Source organism: Fusarium verticillioides, chromosome 7 (genome assembly GCF_000149555.1).
Source record: "Fusarium verticillioides 7600 chromosome 7, whole genome shotgun sequence".
Classification (NCBI taxonomy): domain Eukaryota; kingdom Fungi; phylum Ascomycota; class Sordariomycetes; order Hypocreales; family Nectriaceae; genus Fusarium; species Fusarium verticillioides.
Genome location: NC_031681.1, coordinates 1,504,614 through 1,526,255, shown reverse-complemented (window position 1 = coordinate 1,526,255; position 21,642 = coordinate 1,504,614). Strand labels below are relative to the sequence as shown.

At 49.9% G+C, this 21,642-nt stretch overlaps 8 protein-coding genes across 9 annotated transcripts; 4 read left to right on the top strand and 4 right to left on the bottom strand.

The window, feature by feature from the left end:
- Window positions 1–1,753: 1,753 nt before the first annotated feature.
- Window positions 1,754–8,121, bottom strand: FVEG_07021 (hypothetical protein). The gene is made up of 2 exons (XM_018895505.1): window positions 4,945–8,121; window positions 1,754–4,896 (listed from the first exon to the last, which is right to left on the bottom strand). Exons 1-2 carry the CDS (start codon window positions 8,097–8,099, stop codon window positions 1,779–1,781), a joined length of 6,273 nt encoding a protein of 2,090 aa, XP_018752785.1. The 5' UTR covers window positions 8,100–8,121; the 3' UTR covers window positions 1,754–1,778.
- A 267-nt stretch (window positions 8,122–8,388) lies between these two features.
- FVEG_16000 (hypothetical protein) lies at window positions 8,389–10,031 on the top strand. Its single transcript, XM_018905228.1, has 2 exons — window positions 8,389–8,870; window positions 8,924–10,031. Exons 1-2 carry the CDS (start codon window positions 8,447–8,449, stop codon window positions 9,088–9,090), a joined length of 591 nt encoding a protein of 196 aa, XP_018752784.1. The 5' UTR covers window positions 8,389–8,446; the 3' UTR covers window positions 9,091–10,031.
- Window positions 9,122–10,324, bottom strand: FVEG_07020 (hypothetical protein; the record flags this gene model as incomplete). The annotated part of the gene is made up of 1 exon (XM_018895504.1): window positions 9,122–10,324. The coding sequence occupies one exon, from the start codon at window positions 10,322–10,324 to the stop codon at window positions 9,122–9,124; it is 1,203 nt and encodes a 400-aa protein (XP_018752783.1).
- Window positions 10,325–10,768: 444 nt separating this feature from the next.
- Window positions 10,769–14,838, top strand: FVEG_07019 (hypothetical protein). Of its 2 annotated transcripts, XM_018895502.1 has the most exons (3): window positions 10,769–10,833; window positions 10,884–12,777; window positions 12,873–14,838. In XM_018895502.1, the coding sequence occupies exons 2-3, from the start codon at window positions 11,682–11,684 to the stop codon at window positions 13,568–13,570; spliced, it is 1,794 nt and encodes a 597-aa protein (XP_018752781.1). In that variant the 5' UTR covers window positions 10,769–10,833; window positions 10,884–11,681; the 3' UTR covers window positions 13,571–14,838. The 2 variants fall into 2 exon arrangements, with proteins under 2 accessions (XP_018752781.1, XP_018752782.1); XM_018895503.1 differs by lacking the exon at window positions 10,769–10,833 and having other exon boundaries at window positions 10,857–12,777.
- A 932-nt stretch (window positions 14,839–15,770) lies between these two features.
- FVEG_07018 (xylulokinase) lies at window positions 15,771–18,271 on the top strand. The gene is made up of 3 exons (XM_018895501.1): window positions 15,771–16,208; window positions 16,261–16,709; window positions 16,765–18,271. Exons 1-3 carry the CDS (start codon window positions 16,115–16,117, stop codon window positions 18,010–18,012), a joined length of 1,791 nt encoding a protein of 596 aa, XP_018752780.1. The 5' UTR covers window positions 15,771–16,114; the 3' UTR covers window positions 18,013–18,271.
- On the bottom strand, window positions 17,402–19,069 carry FVEG_07017 (hypothetical protein). Its single transcript, XM_018895500.1, has 4 exons — window positions 18,971–19,069; window positions 18,471–18,923; window positions 18,243–18,416; window positions 17,402–18,117 (listed from the first exon to the last, which is right to left on the bottom strand). The coding sequence occupies exons 1-4, from the start codon at window positions 19,001–19,003 to the stop codon at window positions 18,064–18,066; spliced, it is 714 nt and encodes a 237-aa protein (XP_018752779.1). The 5' UTR covers window positions 19,004–19,069; the 3' UTR covers window positions 17,402–18,063.
- Window positions 19,070–19,134: 65 nt separating this feature from the next.
- On the top strand, window positions 19,135–20,844 carry FVEG_07016 (exosome complex component RRP45). Its single transcript, XM_018895499.1, has 2 exons — window positions 19,135–19,393; window positions 19,448–20,844. The coding sequence occupies exons 1-2, from the start codon at window positions 19,230–19,232 to the stop codon at window positions 20,163–20,165; spliced, it is 882 nt and encodes a 293-aa protein (XP_018752778.1). The 5' UTR covers window positions 19,135–19,229; the 3' UTR covers window positions 20,166–20,844.
- On the bottom strand, window positions 19,467–21,245 carry FVEG_07015 (ADP-ribosylation factor like protein 1). The gene is made up of 2 exons (XM_018895498.1): window positions 21,041–21,245; window positions 19,467–20,977 (listed from the first exon to the last, which is right to left on the bottom strand). The coding sequence occupies exons 1-2, from the start codon at window positions 21,087–21,089 to the stop codon at window positions 20,385–20,387; spliced, it is 642 nt and encodes a 213-aa protein (XP_018752777.1). The 5' UTR covers window positions 21,090–21,245; the 3' UTR covers window positions 19,467–20,384.
- Window positions 21,246–21,642: the final 397 nt, after the last annotated feature.

Here is a 21,642-nt window from a genome sequence, read left to right as displayed (position 1 = left end):
CTAGAACCTCAACATGATGGCCTCTCATTTTACGGATACGTACGGGGGTACATACTTTTTGCCGTCTACATACGACCAGACCCCCTGGACGTCAATGACATATGCAGAGAGAGAGTTACATACCATGGGATCCTCACCATCTTTTCTGGTGCACGCACATTCATTCATTCATTCATTGCTCACTGGCTCTGACACACGCACGCAGCCAGCACTACATACACTACAACACAGCGAGCGAGCATCATCCTCGTCGGGCCGGTGCCTCTGCTGCCGGTTCCATAAATGATTCTCTCTTTCTACTCTGAACGGGCGTAATAGCAACGCGGTCCGCCCGTCGCAGACGCTACTGACCAAGGCAAGGTAACATAACCTGCATGTGCCATAGCATCTGTGTGTTTGCGCCGCACTGCATCATCCTGGTGATCAGCAGGAGATTCTCTTGTGTGTTTTGTGTGCCAGAGGAGGGACAGTGACATCTAGGCTATGCAATCTAGCTGTTGCTTTGTTTTGGTGGGTTTTTTTTGGCCTTTCTGCGATACGGGCTGTTGAGTTCCTAGTAGTATCGTGTATGTGGGATAAGTGGGATAATAAATACGCGTGGGGTTGGGCTTATAGACGCGACGAATAGATATCAAACCAACGAAATTAGGTCATTATCTCAAACACGCAGAGTCCTTGCGCACGAACTCGCCTAAGCCCTACAAGGAGTTGACTTAAATTAACACACTTTATGATGCCGAAAAAGGATCAAATAGCATATGCTTATGCCTATGCCTATGTGTGCCTAGTACATATCCGTAGGTAGGTAGGTAGGTTAAGGTACCTTAGTTATGGCTATGGGTGTTTATTAATACACACATGGAAGTCTGTCTGTTGGGCTGCGCGCTGAGCTTCATTGGCATATATTAGTCTGTCTACCCTAGGCTGTCTAGGTTGTCGCGGCCTCAAAAAGATAACTTACTTATTAGCATTATTTCACCACCTAGGTACTCTCAGATTAGACATAAACACCTGCCAATTCCAGGATGATTCACAGGACTAACTCTCCTCTCCCTCTCTCGAGTCTCAGGTCAGTCTCCTCTGCATCTCCTTCTGGATGGTATCACAGCATAGTTTCTCAGCATATCTTGACTGGCACTTCAAGATCCAACCATCTTCCTCAACCACTTACACCGTGCAACCTGCAACCTGCAACATGTCTGAGCCTCGGTCCGTTTCGGCCATGGCCCGATCTTGGTCGCAGAAGTGAAACCGCTATTAATGTTGCACGGCATAAAACATAGATGATATCCCCCGGTTGTGGCCATGCTGTCACATCAACAACATGAATCTTCCACACAAAAAGAAGGCCATGTGCACCTCGAACTATAAACAGTGGGATCGTGAGAGAATGAGAAAGTTGATAGTTATCTAACTTTCATTTCAATCTTGGGTGGTATCTAGAGATGTAGCTCATCTTCCCCTGGCCTTTCACTCAACATACCTCCGTACCTAGCCTTGGGGGATTGTTCCAACAGCCGGGCCAATTATGGATCATAAACTCAAATTTGTTCATCAAAAAGCACTATCCCTTCATTAATCTAAAAACCAAACCAGGATCCCACTTATCCAAACTCCTGGAAATGCTAGGCTAGGTATCCTGCTACGCCATGCTATGCTACGCCATCTAACCTCTATTCAGTATTAACAAGAGACGCGATGCTTCGTAACCCTGAAAAAGGAATAAACAACCAAAACACTTTGCCCCCCTATTCTATTCAATCAATCTTCCCCTCTGCTCAGTGCTTGATGTACACCGGGATGCCATACAGTACCACCGCCGCAGCATTGAGGTACCGGAACTTGCAAGCCCCCCGGGACCGCCCAACCGCCTCGGCCAGTGACACGTTGTTCATTACTTGACCGTCTTCCTCCGACTCACTCTCGTCCTCGCTCGAGGCCCGACTCTTGCCCCTGACTCGCTTATTCTCCTTGAACGTGCCCTTGGGGAACAGTCCCCATTCCTCAAACGATCGGCCCGCGAACCGATCAATGTCCCTATCCGTCACGTCCCATAGCGTACCCACCACAGCTGGACATCCAGCCATCATGTAGTTCCACACTGGGCCGTAGCACTCAAACTCTCCGGCTTCTGTTAGCGACGCAGAGCTGCAGCCCATCAGGAAAGTGGCTGGCCTGCATTTTTCTAGACGCCGGATCGTGCGTGCCCGAATATACTGCGCGCCGCTTCCGTGTCCAAAGTAGAGGAGAATCTCAGAGCTTGACAAGGCTTCTTCAAACTCAGCTTCTTCAGGAGCACGATTAACAATGCCTGTCCAGCTGCCAAGGCCCTTCATAATCGGCTCAAAGGTAGACTGTGTGTTGACCAGGTCTTTCGAGGGGTTCAAGATATAGGTACCTTGCTCGGCAGACACGTAGTGGCCCTCTGGTCTGTCTTCAGAATTATCATCGCTCGCCGATGGTTGTGATTCCGTAATAAGTTGCCTTAAGCAGGCCAATGAAGGTACACGCGAAATTGCAAGTCCTTCCATGCAGGGCATTGATTCCCAGGGAAAAGCATGGAGGGCCTTGTCAAGAACCAAAACAGTGTGAGCCCCTTCTGCTCGGTCAGATCCCGTCTTAGCCGCGTCGTAGTAGCCGCGCAGGGCGTCATAAGTCTCGACCACCATAGCGTCAAAGTCAATTTCGTCATAAGCGTTGCGTTCTCCGTGGAATTGGAGAATGTCAACAACAAAATAGAGCAGGTCATTAAGAGCCTCGTCATAATCACTGTCTGGATCACTGGGATCACCCAGACCGATGAAAAGGTCAAGGACTCGTGGGTCAAGGGCCACCCTGGGTATCTTAGCCGACTTTTTGCTTCGTCCTTGCTTTCGAGAAGGCAGATTACTGTCGAGTATCTGTTGGAAGCTCTTCTGAAAACGTGCAAGGAGGTCCGATCGGCGTTCGTGCTGAGAAAAGATACCCTTGAAGCCACCTAACCAAGTTGTCTCGATAGTGCTCAGAAGATCCTTAAGGCGATCATCCAATGCCTCTCGCTCAGCCCACCAAGCGGCTTTCGCACCCTTGACACTAAAGTCTCGACTGGCAGAGTGGCTCGTCTCGTTAGCGAGCCGAATAATCTCCATCATCTCGTCCTTTCCGTTTTCGAAGTTGAAGATATCCGAGTCAGCATCTCGAGAATTGGCGCGCTCAAGAGGCAGTCGGAGAATGAATGGACTGTGACTAGCCCGGAATTTAGTGATACACAAATCATGGTGGTTGTCGCTGAGGGAGACGGAAACCACACTCCAGTTGCGAGGTACCATGTCGATATAGTTATTTTGAAACTGGGCCATGTCTGCTGTGAGTCCAAGGCTGGACCGCCTTGAGTTATGGGCAGAGTCAATATCGGCTGGCTTAGCGGTCTCTTTGGTTTGGAGAGTGCTTTGCTCGCGCTTCCAAGTGACGTTACGAGCCAAGTCTACAGAGAAAGTTGCAAATCCAGAGCCAGCAAGGACCCTAGATTGTGTCGTAGACGTAGCCGACAGAAGAATGGCCGTGTTCTGTAGCAAAGCCGAAATGCGATGAACCATAGTGCTATTAGCGGTTGATAGGGTTGAAGCATGAGCTTCGAGAAGTAGTTCTTGTGCTTGTTTCAATGCTTCAGCGAATGCAGGAACACTGGTTTCCTTGGAATTCTTTCGCTCAGCGGCACCTGTGCGTCCTTTACGTGGAGGCGTCTGGCCCTGTGAAGCTTTCGTCTTGTCAGAAGCAGCAATGGCAGGGAACGAAATGGTCGAATCTTGGATGACGGAGAATACAGGGTCGTGAATCATCTGCTCTGTGCTATGACCGATAAGAGAGATTGCAGTCACGACTTGTTCCTGTGACAGAGTCCCGAAGAGCTTTGGCAGTTCTCTGGCATCCTCTAAAATTGATAAAGCAGAAGCCCAATCCTTCTGACTGATGAAACCTAAAGCCCGTGATAGGATGACCGATGCCATTAGAGAAGCCTGGTATGCGTCTTTTGGTAGCTGTAGCACCTCTGCAGCAGATGGCTGAACCTTGACAACGACCTCCCGCTTTCGGGTTCGTGGTGCAGGATTTGCAGCAGTCTTAGCCCTTGTCGTCCTTGTGGCAGTTCGAGTGGCCCGTGTAGCAGCTGTTGCTCGTGCTTTGGCAGCAACCGGAGCCGTTTTCTTCACCTCATTCTGGATGCTTAGCACCTTTCCATGATCGCCAAGGCGTTGCGCAGTTTCCTCGGCAAGTTGAAGTAGTTCACGGGCTTTGTCTTCGTCGCCGCTATCGCGAAACAAGCCGCCAAGTTGACAAGCAATCTGTACCCGAGAAGCTGAGATGTCTTCCGGTAACTCGTTGAACGCCTCATTGCCGAAATCGAGTGCCTTGGTTAGCTTTCCAGCTCGGTGGTAGACGGAACCTGTCCAAGCGAGTACCTGTGCACGATAGAGTGATGAGCCTGTGCTTTCAGCAACCTTTTGGGCAGATTCTGCGTAGTAAATGGTCTCCTGGTACATGCCAAGGTGGGCATAGACAGAAGAAACATGCAGGAGACCTCGCAAAAGGGGGAAAGCAAGTGCCCAAAATCGAGGACCGATCACCTGGCCAGGCTTAGCATCAGCCTTGACACTATCGAGACTAGCCGTTGAGACATTCATAACGCCAGGACTGGCTGCTCGGGATGCTGTCGCCTCGATCTTGAACCAATCGTGTGAAAGGATTCGAACGCTGGATTTAACGCAGGCGAGGGCGTCTTGTACCCGACCACGCTTTAAAGCCAGAACTGAGTCTAGGAACGAGCTGAGTGCCAAAGATATGTTGACTTGTGATTTTGACAATGCCCACGATGAAGCAGATCCATTGCAAATGGCTTTTGCTGCCGCCAATGAGGAATCGCTAAAAATGAGTTAGAATGGTTCCGCTTTCCGATTGTTATGTACTCACGCTTCATCGATGTTACCGATGCCAGAGTAATACTCGGCTTGTGTCAAATGAAATCCAGCAACCAGGCCACGAGAGACACCGTCAGCTTGGTCCAGAAGCTTCTTTATTTCATCGAGTGTCTGTTTCGCCTCAGAGAAGTGACCGATATTGAGATGTTGTGATGCAAGAAGTGTATGATTAAGAATGATGTTGTTATAGGTCGGTTCGACCAGAATCTTGGACAGAGGTGTTGATAGCTCTAAGATCTCAATTTGCAGACTGTTCTCACCCCGAAGGTTGGCGAAGTGGCTGGCAGATTGGAGGTGTGTCAGAAGACCATCAGGATTGTCGATTCGCTCACAGACATCATTTCTGGATTTGCATGATTCAATCATCGATTTCCAAGAGACGATGGCTTCTCTCAGGGCAGACACTGGAAGAGGAGCGCTAGTGACAGCCAATGCAGACATTGACTTATGTAATGCCCTGAGATGCGGAAGATAGCGAAGCAGAGCACCGTCATCGCCATAGTCTTTGCTGTCCAGCTGTTGAATTGTTTCTCCGGCCAAGTTGGAAATTTGATCCATTTCGTTCTCTTCACCAATGGACTGGAAGAGCAGCTGGAGTAGAACTCGAAGACGCCGGATTGGGAAACGGTCGGGTGTGTAGATTCGCAGAAGAGCCTGGACTGATGGATCGTGCAGTTTGAGTCGCTCTGTCCTGGCTGCCGTGTCTCCCACGATATGCATCAAGTGCTCGAGCACTGCAGCTCGCTCACCCTCGGGTAGAAAGAATGCCCAGTCGTTCCATGAGTGGTCAAGCTTAGCAATCGAACGTAGTGTTCGTGACAATATCTCTGCCTTATCATCAGCACTCCAAGCAATGCTCGGAGGTTGAGAATCTAGTGCTGTAGTGACCTTGACCAAGGCGCCCTCCTCGATCATGTTGGTGCAGATTGATCGGAGAGTTCTGACTGCGTCCTCACGTCGGTTTGCAGCCTTGCAGAGATCGGCAAACAACTCCAGCTTGGTTGACATATGAGCCTTCTCCTGTTGGGCCATAGGCCGATCCTGAATAATCTCAATGGATCGACTCAAACACTGAAGAATCTCCTTATTGATTTGTTTGGACTTGCCGAGGTCCTTCCGCATTTGATTATACCTGGCAAAATACAGACTGGATATTTTCGCAAAATAGCCACTGAGCTGCTCTGTTCGAGCCCTTGAAATCGTGGGATCGAGAACAGCATCAATCAATTTGTTGCAGTCGCAGAGAACCTCATCCATATGCTTCCAAGTAATAGAGTCAGCCTGGATATCGCCGTTGATGACCACTAACGCGCCATCGATAATCTGATTGATCGACTGCATCAAAATCTCTCGTCGTTGGTCGAACTGGAGGATAGATTTGGCCGAAGCGTCTCTGCCGGGGGAGGCGCCTAGCCAACGGCGACCGAACCGTGGAAACTTGGTAATGAATGTTTTCAAATGCTCCCGGATTAACTTCAATGTGCCACCTTTTGCTTCCGGACCATTCGAGTTGCTGACAAGGTACCCAACGGCTGACCGTCGAGCGAGTGAAAGACTCTCTAGCAGCTCATTAAGGTCGGTGATGTTTCCACTCAAACTCCCTTCGAGGCTCTCTGTAACCTCTTGAACCAGCTGTTGGGTCTCGGTATCATGCTTGGACTGCTTCAAGAGTGCAGCAAGAAGGCGGGCCGAAATAGAAAACATGCGAATAACTGATTCCTCTTCAGGTTCTAGCATATCCTTCAGTTTCTGGAACCAGTGGCATGCTGCATCGTTTTGCCGATCCGTTTGAGCTGCGACACCAAGCAGTTGGTAAATGGAAGTTAGGGGAGAGTCGAATGAAGCCTTGGCTTGACACTTTTGTGGCCCAACTAGATCCATGAGCGCGTGGAAGGATGCAGCAATCAAATCGTACGTTGATCCATTCGTGGGTGGTTGTCGTCGAGTATATGCGCGAACGCATCGAGAAAAAGGCGAGAGAATATCGTCCTCAAGGTTTCCACGGTGACCAGCCATCTTCCACCATCTAAGCTGAATCTTGAAACAGAGCACTTGCAGCCTGAAAGCTGAAGTTGGAGACGGATTTAGTCTTAACTCTGTCGCAACTGAATCTTCCTTGCTAGAGACACTGGGTGCTAGTGAAAGAAGAATCTGAGATAGTGAAGCTAGTTGTCGGGCTGCCTTTTCGGCTTCCTTCGAGTTTCTGGCCCCCAACCTCACTAAGAGGTTGATGGGGGACGATACATGAGATTCCTCGAGAAGTGGTAGCACGGCCTCGATATGAGCTGGTTTCTTGGAATGCGCAATCCATCGCAGCACTTGGATTTGACAACCTGTAACAATTGGTAGCAAGCTATCGGGAATCTTATCACCATAGTCGAGCAACTCCAAAATGACTTGAGCAGCTGTTTGTCCTTCGGTAGAGTTTGGCTTCGTTGACTTGTTAACACCAGCATCGAGCCGTCGTTTCAGTACCCTCAGCTCCTTTAAGGCTTGATCTTGAAACCCAAGCGCCAGAAGTTTGCTGATGAATGCTGACATTCCATTCTCGAGTTGGAAATCTATTTGTGCTGCCTGCATTGGGCCCATAATAGATCGTAGACAGGTGAAAGCCACGCGGGCGCACTCGACAGCGGCGAGACATCCTGTAGACTGCGTTGCGGCTTGTGTTGCTGCTTTGGCGGCGATGTTTGGCGAGGTAGCTACGCGATTCAAAGTTCGTGGCTGCAGCGGTGATAACGGTGCGGATAGGGATCTTCGTAACGTTCGAGGGCCAGAGGTTTTCTTGGAGTCTCCCTGAGAGGCTTGTTGCTTACTCGGAGTCGCAGGAGTGGCGGGCTTCGCAGCTTCGCTTAGAGACTTGATGCAAATGTTGATTACATGTGTTGCCAGAGCTGCACGGTCTTTCGATGAAAGCTGCTCGCTGGTAGACTTTGCTGTCTGAGTTTTGCCGCTCGCGGTTCGTTTTGCCTTTGAGTTTGTCGTCGTCTTGGAGGCAGTTCGTGAATTGGTTTGTGATGCTGTGTACGAAGTCTCGATGTCGGGTAGCAGTAGCTCCTTAAGAGTCACGACGGTGGCAGTCGTGCATGTTGATGTTGAGGCTAGAGCTGTCTTGGCCGCGTCGGCCTTTGCCTGCAGTGAACCCATTTAGATTATGAGTGTAATTGCGTTACCATGCCGTCGTCAAAAACCAAGAGCTCCTAATATGGAGGCAGGTACAGCACAGGTACAATATGCAAGTTGAAAACGAAAAGCTGCAGGTCTCTGTGTCGCAATTGATAATTACCTAGTTGACTTTTGTTAATCCTGGCGGCCTAGCCCCGGAATTGGGCAAACACAGGTGGTTGCCCGGGGCAACTGTCGGTCCCCGGATCGGATGGTCCGTGCTTTCATGTTCTTGAGGGAAGATCTTTGAAGTTTCGTGTCTCAACCAATAAGCTAAATAGGTAACTTGCAGCTAACGACATCAATCATCGAGGTTCAAAGATCGCAAAATGTCGCTTCGACAACTTTCTCTTCGCCCTGGTTATATCCGATTGGCCTCCTTTGTGTTCAAGACGTCATATACCTCAATATGCGGCATTCGATACTCGAGCACGGCCCCGGCTACAGTTGTCGATAGGTCATTCTGGCGAAACTTGGTACCGAAGCCACTGAGAAAGGAAAATCGCCAATTAAGGAAGAAGTCCAAGGAATGGAATCCCGCGACATTCTTTATTGCCATATTTCTTCTTATCGGGTCCATGTCGATTCAAATGATTACTTTACGGAATTCCTTTGATCGATATATGCGACAGTCAGAGGCTCGAATTGCATCCTTACGGGAAGTTGTCGAGAAAATCCAACGAGGCGAGCCGGTTGATGTGGAGGCGGCACTTGGAACTGGCGATCCTGCAAAGGAAGCCGATTGGGAAGAGAGTATGAGCTGGTTTCAGCTATCACATTTGCTAGTTGCTAATGAATCTTTGCAGTGTTGAAGGCAATCGAACGTGACGAAGCAATTCGCAAGTCAAAACGAGAGAAGCCAGAGCGAAGTGAGCCTGCAAGCATAACCTCGTCAACCTCAATCCAGAATGCAGAGACAGTCAAGTCTGCACCGACAAACGCAAAACCCGGAGGTCTCGGCAATTTCATTTAGACGTGTGAATCTATACACTGATAGTCTCCTTTCATGATAGCATATCCTTGAACACACCACGATTTCCGAAGGAAGCTTGTAGTGGCGCCCGTTTTGGTACCTCTGATGGCGCAACATCGTTGCGCAGTGCAGAAAGAAGAGCTGGAAGGAGATCGTCCGTCGATAGTGCAACTCTCACGCCCTGCTCACCCTCTTGGTTGGGATCCATACCCGCGAAGAACTTATCCTCGCCTCTGATTCCGCCCATGCTGATAATGGCGATGGGCATACCCCGGTCCTGAGCTCGCTTGGCAAGCCTCCAAGCTGAATAAGTGGCAAGAGAGGTTCCAACAACGAGAAGCTTTCCCGCATTGTCAATGGCTTCCTCGGCAGCGTGTTTGACATGATTGTCAATGCTTTCTCCGAACATGACCACCGCGGGCTTCAGAATTCCCGCAGTGCTGGGAAGCTTCCATGCACCATCTGTGTCAACCTGGACGACATGTTGATGTCCGTCAGCATTCCTTGGGGGACTGGATAAGCATTTGGGACAAGAGGGGTATCTAAAGGTTGTATAGGGAGCATCTGGCAGATCCACATCGCCGTCGGGGTTCACCTTTAGGCCTTTGAACCTGCGCTCGACTGGGTCTTCAGTATCTAATGCCCCTGACTTGAGGGCCCTCTCGAGCAACTCGGCCCATTTAGGGTTGAGGGTGGACAATTTCTCCTGGAATTCATCTCTGGAGAATTCGTTTTTACAAGTCGTGCAGACAACGGCTCTTAGGTACCCATGTAATTCTAAAGTTGGTAGATCAGGATGAGCTCTTGGATGGAACGAGTCAACATTTTGAGTAATGACACTGCGTATCAGACCAAGATTCGCGAGATCTCTTATAGCATAGTGGCCGCTGTTTGGTGATGCCTTTTGGAGATTAGACCAGCCTAGAAAGCTCCGAGCCCAGTATCGTTTGCGAGATTCGTGACTCTTGAGAAATTCTGGGTAGTAAATGGGTCGATATGTCTTGTTGACCTTGTAAGTGCCCTTGACACCCCGGTAATCTGCCAAACCCGACGCCACTGAAAGGCCTGCACCGGTGAGAACAACAGCGGATGAAGGTAAGTGGCTTGGAGAGGGCGCGACAAAGAAGCGATGGAGGGCGGCGATAGCTCCAGGAAGTGTTGAGGCCGAAGCTGGTGCAATTACTGAGGGCAGGGGGAGGTCCGTGTAAGGGATCCTGAGCAGAGGCTTGCTCATTGGAGCCGCTTTTAGAGTCGTAACGCGCAAGAATTACGAATACTCGAAGCGATAATTCTTAAAGTGAAACTCAAGCCCAATCTCCAGTGGCTGACGAGGCTGTTTCCAATTGCTTGTGGAGGATTGGTTGAAGAGGACCAAGTCGTCAGCCCTACTGAGGCCCTGCCTGACCTGACTCGAGCTGACCAGTGATGACGAACTGAATACGAAAATTGAAATACAGGGAGGGACTGATATGAGACAAGAGGATGGCGCGGCATACAGTCATGAAGATGGTTGTAAATTTGGCTACAGGGATTAATTATTCTTGGAGCCAGTGAGTGAGTGTATGGAGAAGAGCGCGTCATTGGTTTGAGGGACAATTCTCACTCAGCCTTGCAACTAATTGTGGCTCAACAGGTAATGACCGGCGGTTGAGGTGGGCATTTATCACTTGGTTCCCCCCACAACCCGAATCTGATAATGACAAAGAAGATGGTAAACTCGAGTCAGCTGTCAAAGTAGAATTGGTAAAGACAGGCCTCTGAACCATGATCGTACTGTACTGAATGGACGCAAGACAGATATTTCTTCCACGTACCTGGGCTACTGGGTTGTTACTCAATTGCTATACTCCATACCTTACTGTATACACAACAAATGCCCTGACGCAAACTTGACCATCCCTGGAAACATATGGCTCAGCGGTCAAGCCTAGGCCCTCCCAGGCTACCAGGCCATGCCATGCCATGCCAGTTGCTAGCAGGCTGCCCGTGCTGTCCGGAGACCGGAACCTCGTGATCACTCATCAGGCGAGAGAGTCGAAGATAGTGAGTGGGTTCACCTCGCATCGACGCATCCTATCCTCAATGGCGTCGTAGGTCGGTGTCTTTTCCTACCAATTGCCGCACCAAGTTTGGATTTTGGTGGAGCTAAACTACCTACCTAAAAGTTACGGATACTCTGTTTGTTTTATGTCTGATAATCTTGATAATCTTTTTTTCTTCTCCCTGTCGGGGAACTCTGTCTCTTCTTCGCACAATTAATTATTGACTCTTTAAACTCGCTCATGTGGCCGTGGTCCGCTTCCGACCGAGCCAAATCCGCTCGCTTTATTGAACCCAACTCGAAACTTGAAGAGCTCCGTTAACGGGCATATGGCATTGGATAACCCGACGTTAACAAAACACACCATCTTTCCTCTCCCCAACATTCGTCTATAACCTAACTAGGTATTTGTCTATATCTGAACCGTGCTTCAGACCCTACCTACATACGCAACTCCAAGGGAAAACACGCAACAAGATACCCGGCCCCTTCTCCCACTTTCCCGTGTTATCCGTATTTCCCCTGCAAGACAACATCTCGGATATACTGTATGAGTCTACCGCAGGCCGGTCGTCCCACGGGCAGAGGCGCAGGTGCAGGCGTAGGCGCTGGAGTGACGTCGCCAATAGCTGGATTCGGACCCGGAGCTGGAGCTGGAGCCAGAGCCACGCACAGTCACAACCAGACGAGTCGTGGCTTTGCCTCATGGGGACATGGACATGGACATATCAATGGGCACCCTAATGTCCATATTTCACAACAGCCCAAATACCGAGGCCAGATGTCCCTTTTGAGATCAAATATAGCAACTCCCCACGTCGCTTGTCTACGTCTTCGCCTACGCGCCCTACAAAAGGCTTCCATCGTCGCCGCCCTATCGACGTGCGCCTACCTCTCAGCCTCGTCTAAACTCTCATCCTACCACGTATCAAATATTGCCTCCGTCGCTCGCCCTTCGACTAATTCGCTACCACATCTCGCTCCCTTTCGCAACAAACTTGGATCTCCACCCCCACTCGTCAAAACTTCAATGTCGCAGATACGACCGCATACGGGCCAAGGCCAAGGACACGACCACAAAGATGGTCATAATCACAGCCACGGCGGTCATGACCACAGTCATAGCCATGGCATATTGGGCCACCACCACCATCACGACAACGCGTACCTAACTTCAGGCAACAAAGACGACCCCGGCGTCCGAATCACCCGGATTGGCTTGGTCTCTAACCTGGGCATGGCAATTGCCAAATTCGCTGGTGGATGGGCTTTCAACTCCAAAGCAATGACCGCCGATGCATGGCATAGCATCACAGATCTCGCATCCGATATCTTGACACTCGCGACAGTTACATGGAGTCTCAAACCACCAACAGACAAGTTCCCCATGGGCTTTGGCAAGGTAGAGAGTCTGGGATCACTCGGTGTCTCGAGCATGCTCTTGGCCGGAGGTCTTTACATGGGCTGGGACAGCGGTATCAGTCTTTATGGACACTTTTACCCTGAAGCCGCACATGGTATCCTGGAACACGTCGGACACGGCCATAGCCATTCTCATGGAGCTGCAGCACTCGGGATCCCGAGTATGCATGCCGCTTGGCTTGCAGCAGGGACCATTCTGATTAAGGAATGGCTTTACCATGCGAGTAAGTATTCTCCCAGCTCTTAGGGTCGCGGTGCTAGACAGCGCGTGTGAAGCGTCACCCTTGGGATTGAAAGTATAAGAGCTGACCAATTGCAGCAATGAAGGTTGCTCGAGAACGTAAATCGTCGGTTCTTGCATCGAACGCCATTCATCACCGAGTCGACAGTTTAACAGGGTTCGTCACTTTGGCAGCCATCATGGGAGCTAATGCAATGGAGAACGCGGCGTGGCTGGATCCCGTCGGCGGTCTTCTCATTTCCATCATGGTTATCCAGGCTGGTGCCGGAAACACAGTTGCTGCTTTTCGCGAACTGGCAGACCAGGGCATTGATGATGAGATCAAGTCTTCAGTAACAAAACAGGCCAACAAAGCACTGAAGAACGTGGTTGAAGGACACCAAGTTGCTCTACGCGAAGTGAGCGGTATCAAATCAGGCCAGAATTATCTTGTGGACCTCGAGATGACCGTACCTGGTGCGTGGTCTGTTGACACAACACAGCAAGTCGAAGACGCGGTGCGGACTCAAGTCGGAGGGAAAGTTCGCGGTGTCAGAAGAGTTCGCATCCGATTCTCGCCCAAGGAGGCTACCGCCAAGGCAAGGTTCGACGACTTTATCCCTGGAACTGTGGTTCTGCCACCAGAGACCGAAGAGGATGCGTCTGAGGCAGAGGGCGAGTCGAACCACAATCATGAGCATCACGAGCACCACGATCACAAGAGTAGTGGTCATGCTCATGAACCCAATGGCTCCCATGAACAAGGCGACGGTCTCAGGAACAGAAACAAGCAATAGAGTGGAGGATGCCCTGTCAGAAGCGAGACTTTAGCCTGGGATCCTGGGGATCGATCACGGCCATGCTGTATCTTATTCTCTTCAAAGCTGCCCTATGAATTGGGTACAACACGTCCAAGCCAACCTTGCCCCTTGTTGGCTAGGGTCTAGCTCGGCTTCTTGGGGCCTGAGCTGCGGGCCAGCGGAGCCCAGCCGGATGGGAGGCCGTAAGAGGTTCAGACTAGGATCTCTCAATAACCGGCAGCTGTCGACCTGACCGTCGGTGAAGGAAGGTCGATGGCATCTGCATCTGCATGTGCATATGCAGTGAAAAGTGCACACCCTTTTCTTTCTCATGATTTTACCATCTTGTTCCGGGCCAGTGCCGGCATTGATATGAAGCAATTGGTGCAATAGAGCAGACCATAGACATGTGTAATCTAAAAGCGGAAGAGAAGGGATAAGGAAGTGTGTTTCGCGGGGCGCATAGCTTAAAAGGTTAGGAGGAAAGGTCTACACTCATAAAGACAACAGCAACTCATGAGATTTGGATTAGGTATGCTACACAGACTGTAATGTGTGTACACTAGATATGTACGGATAGAAAATGCAGATAAGAGAGGTGCATGCAGGTCATCCTTGTGGCGTTTTCCGTTTTCCGTTTTCCAGCCAAGACGCGCCCCAACAGGAGGAGAACAAGAGAAGTGGAATCGAACTGTCCGTGATGCCGAAGAAAGATGATGAGATTCCAGGCGGCAAGGATGTCACCAAACCTGAATGACTGACCCCCACGTTTGAGGCTCATGGCTATGATATAGGTATACCACCTTGAGCACATCAAACAAAATACATACTCTCGAAGACGGAGTCATTAGAGAAATATTCCAATGACTTTCTGTGTTTAAAGTCAAGAATTTTGGTAGAAACTGGAATCAATTTCCTCACGCCCCCTTCTCACTGTCAGTTAGAAGCGCTGGTTACTCATTGGCTTGACTTTGTTCATGAGGAGCAGCCAGACTTTGAGAGGTCACGGGTTCTATTGGCCGGGATATAAACTGAAGATGGGACTGGCTGGGGTGGGAGCTGTTGATGGATTTAGGCTAATTGCAAATAGAGCTCTGGAATTGAATGAAGAAGAAAGTGAAGATTTGATTGTTGAGAACATGCCATGGTATGACCGTGAGCTTCTGATGTTAATATATTATCGTATTTTGCTCAGGGATTGGAACTGAAGATATTCTAATGCATAGACTCAAGAAGAGAGTCACATAGTAACAAAGACTCTTGGCCATACTACCTAATCCTCCCGATAGTTAGTCTTGTTCTATCATGCCTCTTTTTCATGACTTTTGTAGCGTCTGTCCCTGGTGATCAATTCCTATTCTTCCGTTTCCACACCCCCTTCGGCTTGGGCCGTATCGTGCACGACTTGCCCGAATGTGAATGCTTAAAAAAGTTTCTCAGGTGTTGAAGTGTCGTGTTTGCAACAGCATACCTAGGCAGGCATTTTGTTGTAACTACACGCCCCTCCCAACGCTAGCCCAGGCTTCCTTTTATCGATCATCAAGGGTCTTGATGAAAAACTGGGGTTGGCTTCGTTGGGTTGAGCGACTCATTCAGCGGAGAAGACAACCCCACGTTGATACGGAGGATGGAAAGTGAGAGAAAAAATACCCATATTTTCTTGAGAGTTACGTACATAGTTTATTCTTTTGATGGCATCTTTAAGTACTACTACAGAGTAGGAATTGGATAATCTTGACGAGAGAGAGAGAGAGAATATGTCAAATAGAAAAACTGCGTATTGTTCATTTTTAGGCAAAGATGACCAAGCTACCAGGTAATCTATACCTTATGCACTACTTAACTTAGCAGCAGCAAATAGGTAGACAGGCGGATATATTCCCGGGGCATGGAATTGTGTTCATATGACCTCTCAACCCAATTTTTAGAGCATGATGTTGGTGACTATTGCCTTTATGTAGGTAGGTAAATACATACTTGTAGATAAAGTAACAGCACAGAATTATTATTAGCTCTGTATGGGTGTACCATATTGGTATGATATTGGTATTGGCATTGCCATTACTGCATCCACGCCTTTACAGTTAACAATGCCAACCTTGGAGTTGATTCTGATGCATGTTACCCACTCAAGACAACCTTAGTGTGTGTCTATCTCATTCTTCCCTGTTGGAGGGTGGCGGTCTAACATGATGCAGTTGCTCTACTGACTGCTCAGCTAAGGCAATGTACACGCGTTGTAAGCTATAAAGCCCAGCTCGTGGCTTTTTCTGGTGTTTTCCCTGCCTCACACAACTTGACCCGTATTCTTTCCATTCTACTGAGGCTTTTCACCCATTGCTCGCTGTAAAAGACCCTCTTCACCACACGCACGCACGCACTTACAAGACTGCCAATTCTTACGTCACCCACTGAATTGGCTCTTGTTTCGTCATCTCGCTACCATTGACGCCGGCCGTGGTTGGCGCCCTTGGATATAGCATCCTTCTTTACCTTAGTACCTAGACTCAACAGCTTGACATTTACCCGAAGCTATTCACAATGCCGTTCCTTGCTCGATCCAACTCCCCGGATCAGTCCTTGGACTTTAAGCCATTATACCTAGGCTTCGATCTCTCGACTCAGCAGCTCAAAGGCACGTCAACCAAATTCTCAGCTGCCGCCACAATTTGCTAACCCATGTCTAGCTCTGGTTGTCGATTCAGACCTCAAGGTCAAAGGTGAAGCCAAGGTTGACTTCGACAAGGACTTTGGCCACAAATATGGCATCAAGAAAGGTGTCCACGTCTACGAGGAGACAGGCGAGGTCTATGCCCCCGTTGCCATGTGGCTAGAGTCTGTAGATCTCGTCCTCGACCGTTTGGCCGAGTCTATGCCTGTCCCTCTATCTCATATTCGCGGTATCAGCGGCTCTTGCCAGCAGCATGGCAGTGTCTACTGGAATGGCAATGCCTACGAGATTCTTCACCATCTGGATCCTCGTCTCCCGCTGGTTGTTCAGCTACCACAGGCCCTTTCCCACCAGTGGTCGCCCAATTGGCAGGATCAGAGCACCCAGGCTCAATGTGACGCTTTTGATGCTGCTCTTGGCGGTCGCCAGAAGCTTGCTGAGGTGACAGGCAGCGGTGCTCACCATGTAAGTTGAGATTCCCGAATATCCCGAGAAAACCAGACACTAACAAATCTACCAGCGATTTACTGGAACCCAGATTATGCGCCTCAAAAAGGACCTCCCAGACATGTACGCCAAGACGGCTCACATTTCCCTCGTCTCCTCATGGCTGGCATCCGTCTTTCTCGGCGCCATCGCCCCCATGGATGTCAGCGATGTCTGTGGTATGAACCTCTGGGACATGTCCCGCCAAACTTACAGCGAACCTCTTCTCGAGCTTGCTGCTGGAAGCAAGCGTGAGGCCCTCAACCTACGAAAGAAACTGGGTGAGCCTTGCCTCGATGGTGCTGCTGTTTTGGGCTCCATCTCTCCCTATTTCGTGGACCGTCACGGTTTCCACCCTGACTGCCAGATCACACCATTCACAGGTGATAACCCCGGAACTATTCTCGCCCTTCCCCTTCGACCTCTCGACGCCATCGTCTCTCTCGGTACTTCGACGACATTCCTCATGAACACACCAAAGTACAAGCCTGATGGTGCTTACCACTTCTTCAATCACCCCACAACCGACGGCCACTACATGTTTATGCTGTGCTACAAGAACGGAGGCCTAGCACGCGAGCGAGTGCGAGACCAACTCCCCAAGCCTGATAACGGCCCTACCGGCTGGGAGAACTTCAATAAGGCTATTGAGAACACTCCTGCTCTGGGTGCTGCCAAGGAGGGCGATAGGCGCAAGCTTGGTCTGTACTTCTACCTTACCGAAGTGGTGCCCAACATCCGTGCAGGCACTTGGCGATACTCATGCGAGCCAGATGGCTCTGACCTTCAGGAAGTTAAGGGAGGATGGGACAAGGAGACTGACGCTCGAGTGATTGTTGAGTCTCAGGCCCTGTCTATGCGCCTGCGCTCTCAGAACCTGGTTGAGAGCACTCGATCCGGCCTACCAGCTCAGCCCCGCCGCATCTACCTCGTTGGAGGTGGCTCTCTTAACCCAGCCATCGCCGGCGTCATTGGCGAGGTCCTCGGCGGCAGCGACGGTGTTTACAAGCTCGACGTTGGCGGCAACGCCTGCGCCCTTGGCGGAGCCTACAAGGCTCTCTGGGCTCTCGAGCGCCAGCCAAACGAGACATTCGATGAGCTCATTGGTAAGCGATGGACTGAGGAGGGTAACATCCAGCGCATTGACGATGGTTACCGCGAGGGAACCTATCAAAAGTACGGCAACGTTCTCGGAGCCTTCGAAGGCCTGGAGAACAAGATCCTCACCGAGCAGGCCTCGGAGTCAAAGGACGGACGAAGACGGCCGCAGGAGAGTGCTTGACTTAAAATTCAGGGTATCTAATGTCTAAAATGGAGGAGTTTGTCTATCACATTATCTAACGTACTTGCTCATGAAGCGCCTATGAAAGTCGGAACGGAGGAGATCCTAAAGGTACGGGTTAGCGAATGATGTCTCTTCGTCTTTGAAGGAAAAATAAACAGAAAAAGAAATACATATAGAACTGAGTCGCTGGCAGAGAATGCTTTGCGAAAAAGAATCACCAAACTTACGTTTACAAACTCCTTTTTCTTGCCCCTGTCCTCTGTGCCACGCGCCTGATTCTTGAAAACCACGTCATCGTCCCAGCGGCGCTTCATCGTGAAATCTTGTTTGTTGAGGAGAGGATTGCCCAGGGCAATATCTCGTTCTCGGGCCTCTTCCTCTTCTTTGAGTCGCTCGGCCTCCTGTGAAGTGTATCAGCAAACCATTATCTGCGTCAGACAATCGATCAGACTTACCTCTTTCTTCTTTCTCTCCTCTCGCTCTCTTCGTACACGGTCCAACTCTCTCTGTAGCTCTGCATCGGAGTCATCATCGCTATCGTCATCGTCTTCACTGTCGTCGTCGTCGTCCTCTTCGCTATCGTCGGCATCGATATCTCTTGTTTCTGCCAAGATCCGCCGCCTCTTCGCCTCTAAGTCTTCTCCCTCGCCATCTGCACTTGGAAGCGCTCGCTTCGCGCCATTGGACACGCTGGTCTCGTCGTCCTCGTCGGCATCGTCAATGAGGGCAGGGGCGCCGTTCTTCTTGGTGAAATGGGTGGCTTCAGCAGCGAGAAGCTCGGCAGCGAGATCGCGCGTGGGTTCGTCAGCATCGCCGCCTTGACCGGCTTGACGATACTTGAGTTGTGTGTGGGCTGGGAGGAGGCGTTGATGGTAGGCTGGACCTCGGAGGGCTTCTTTGCCACGGGCCTGGAAAAGTCAGTATGCGCTGAAGAGATAGAAGGAAAAATACGGACCGGATCGAACGTAGGTCTATGTGCGGTAGTCATGGCGATAGTTCCTCAATAAATTCTTGAAGAAATGGTGTTTCAATGTCAATAAGGAAGTCTTGAACGTTGCCGACGCGAGGCGTGCATGAGAAGCAGACCTACCATAAATGGCACCTCACCGCCCGGCAGAATTTCTTCAATGTTTCTCTCAGTCTATTACGCTTTAACAGTTTATAAACACAGCATTTCCTGTCACAAAATATTCACACAAAAATCATAGTCAATCATGCCTCGCGAAGCTGAGCCTTCTCTTTCTGAGAGGACTTTTGTCACCCAAGCTCTCGATGAGGGTTTGCGATTAGACGGGCGCAAATTCGACGAGTTCCGGCCTCTTGAACTCACCTTTGGAGATGAATATGGAGTTGCGGAAGTCAAGTATGGAAAAACAAGGTATTTCACTATTTTGTCTTGGTGATATATATTCCTTGCTAACAAAACTCTCAGAGTTCTAGCAAAAGTCTCAGCAGAAGTCACTGTGCCATACTCAGACCGTCCCTTTGACGGAGTTTTCACAATCACATCAGAACTCAGTCCCATGGTTGCCCCTTCATATGAGGTCAACCGCCCTTCACTCGAGGAGGTTCTTCTCTCCAGGCTTCTTGAGAAAACAATCAGAAGATCTGGCGCGCTAGACACCGAGTCACTATGCCTCATCGCCGGCCAGAAGTGTTGGTCTATCAGAGTCGATCTTCACGTCCTTACGCATGATGGAAACCTTACAGATGCGGCTTGTCTAGCAGTTGTTGCAGCTCTTCGACATTTCCGTAAGCCAGATTCCAGCATTGAGGGAGAAAACCTCACCATATACACACCTGCTGAGCGGGAGCCCGTGCCTCTTAGCTGGCTACACTCCCCTTTCTGTGTCACCTTCAGCTTCTTTGGCGAAGATGGAAGCCAAGTCCTCGTTGATACCAACTGGCTTGAGGAGCAACTGCGAGTCTCTCACTGCACATACAGTCTCAACAAGCATGGAGAGATTTGTCAGATTGCCAAACTGGGAGGAGCTTCTCTTGACGCACCACTATTCATCCAGTGTGCTCAAGGAGCACTCAACCGATCTAAGGAGCTATCTGACCTAGTGGATAGTAAGCTGGCTGAGGACGCAAAGCGAAGGGACAAGGGAGGGCTCATGGCTGAGCTGACAGCCGAGAATGACAGGTGATGCCAACATCTGCAACTTAATACCAAGAAAAAACAATAAACCCAGAGGACAATAGAAACCATGATACCCCGCAAAACGGTCGCCTAGTGTTTCCCGTGCTTCAAGGCTAAACAGTGATTTACTGATGCTCCATACAAACTCCGATGCATACGCCAAACCAGGTACTGTCGTAGCTCATAAGCTCTAGTGATCGCACATAAAGGCCGCTCTTCTTAGAGACTACCGCATCACAGGCGGCCGAGACTCCTTATTCCATTGTACTCTGGTCCTTACCCACTCGATAGCTTCTCGGACTCCGTCGCCAGTCAGAGCACTCATGGCCAGCACGCGAGAGTCGCGGACAGCAGAGCCCTTATCTCCCTCCATGACCTTCTTTACTAGACCCTCCTTGATTCGTATTGTCTCGACGCAATCCTCGCGATCCTGTTTGTTTGCTAGAATTAGAAGTGGTACCCCTTCAGTTTCGGAGTGTTGTAGGACGTCCTCGAGGACTAGCCGACACTCCTCCAGTCTGCCAACGTTCTCTTCATGTTCAATGTTTCCGTCGCCAATATCTGTGCTGTCGATGATGAAGACTATAGCATGGCAGCTTGCATAGTAACTCTCCCAGAGCTTGCGGAGCGAGTGCTGACCGCCTACGTCCCAAAGCTTGAGGTACATGTCTTGAAGGGGTATCGTCGAAACGTTCTGGCCTACGGTGGGTACTGTCTTGAGTTTCGGGTCGGGTCTGTTTGGTAGAAACATGGACTTGACTTGTTCGTGAAAGGTGGTTTTTCCGGCATTGTCAAGGCCTAAAAGAATTACAGAGTATTCTAGAAAGATAGCGAGGTTAGCGTTCGAGAGAACCTAAGGAAATCATGAGGTGGTGAAAGTACCTTCTTTGCTGGTCGCATAGAGGTAAATGCCTTTGGCGAGGTGATACATTGTGATCGCGAGTGCTCCTACAGGTTATTTGCGTGATCGACGTTGTGATTTTTAATGTTTGTCGTAGACGCGACAGTGGAGTTGTTCAACTACCTTGGGTTGTGAAGTTGACAGCTTCCCATGGATGGAAGTGAAGGCTTTAGGTCTAAGTGTAGGGGACCTGACAGCGTCTCAAGGTTGCCCGTCGTCCCCCGCCCTCCCAGGGGCTAAATTCCAGTATGATTAGCGGATTGACCTACTGAAGAGCCTCAACAGGACACCCTATCCCCCACCAACGGCCCCGCATGGATGCAGTAGATGCGAACCTTACTGATAACTAGTCAAGAACTGTGAGTTTGTCGATTAGGTAGGGAGACCACGAAGCCAATAATGGTTCGTTTGCAAAACAATCCTACCAACATACTTTACATGGGGTCCAATGCTGTACAAGCTGAAAGCAAACTAACCAGACCCCGAGTTTGGATATGTTTGCTTGTTTCTTTGTTTCAAGTCCCGAGGTTGGTATTACTTTTAGCATGATGGGTTATACTACGTACAGGAGGCGAGGCATATA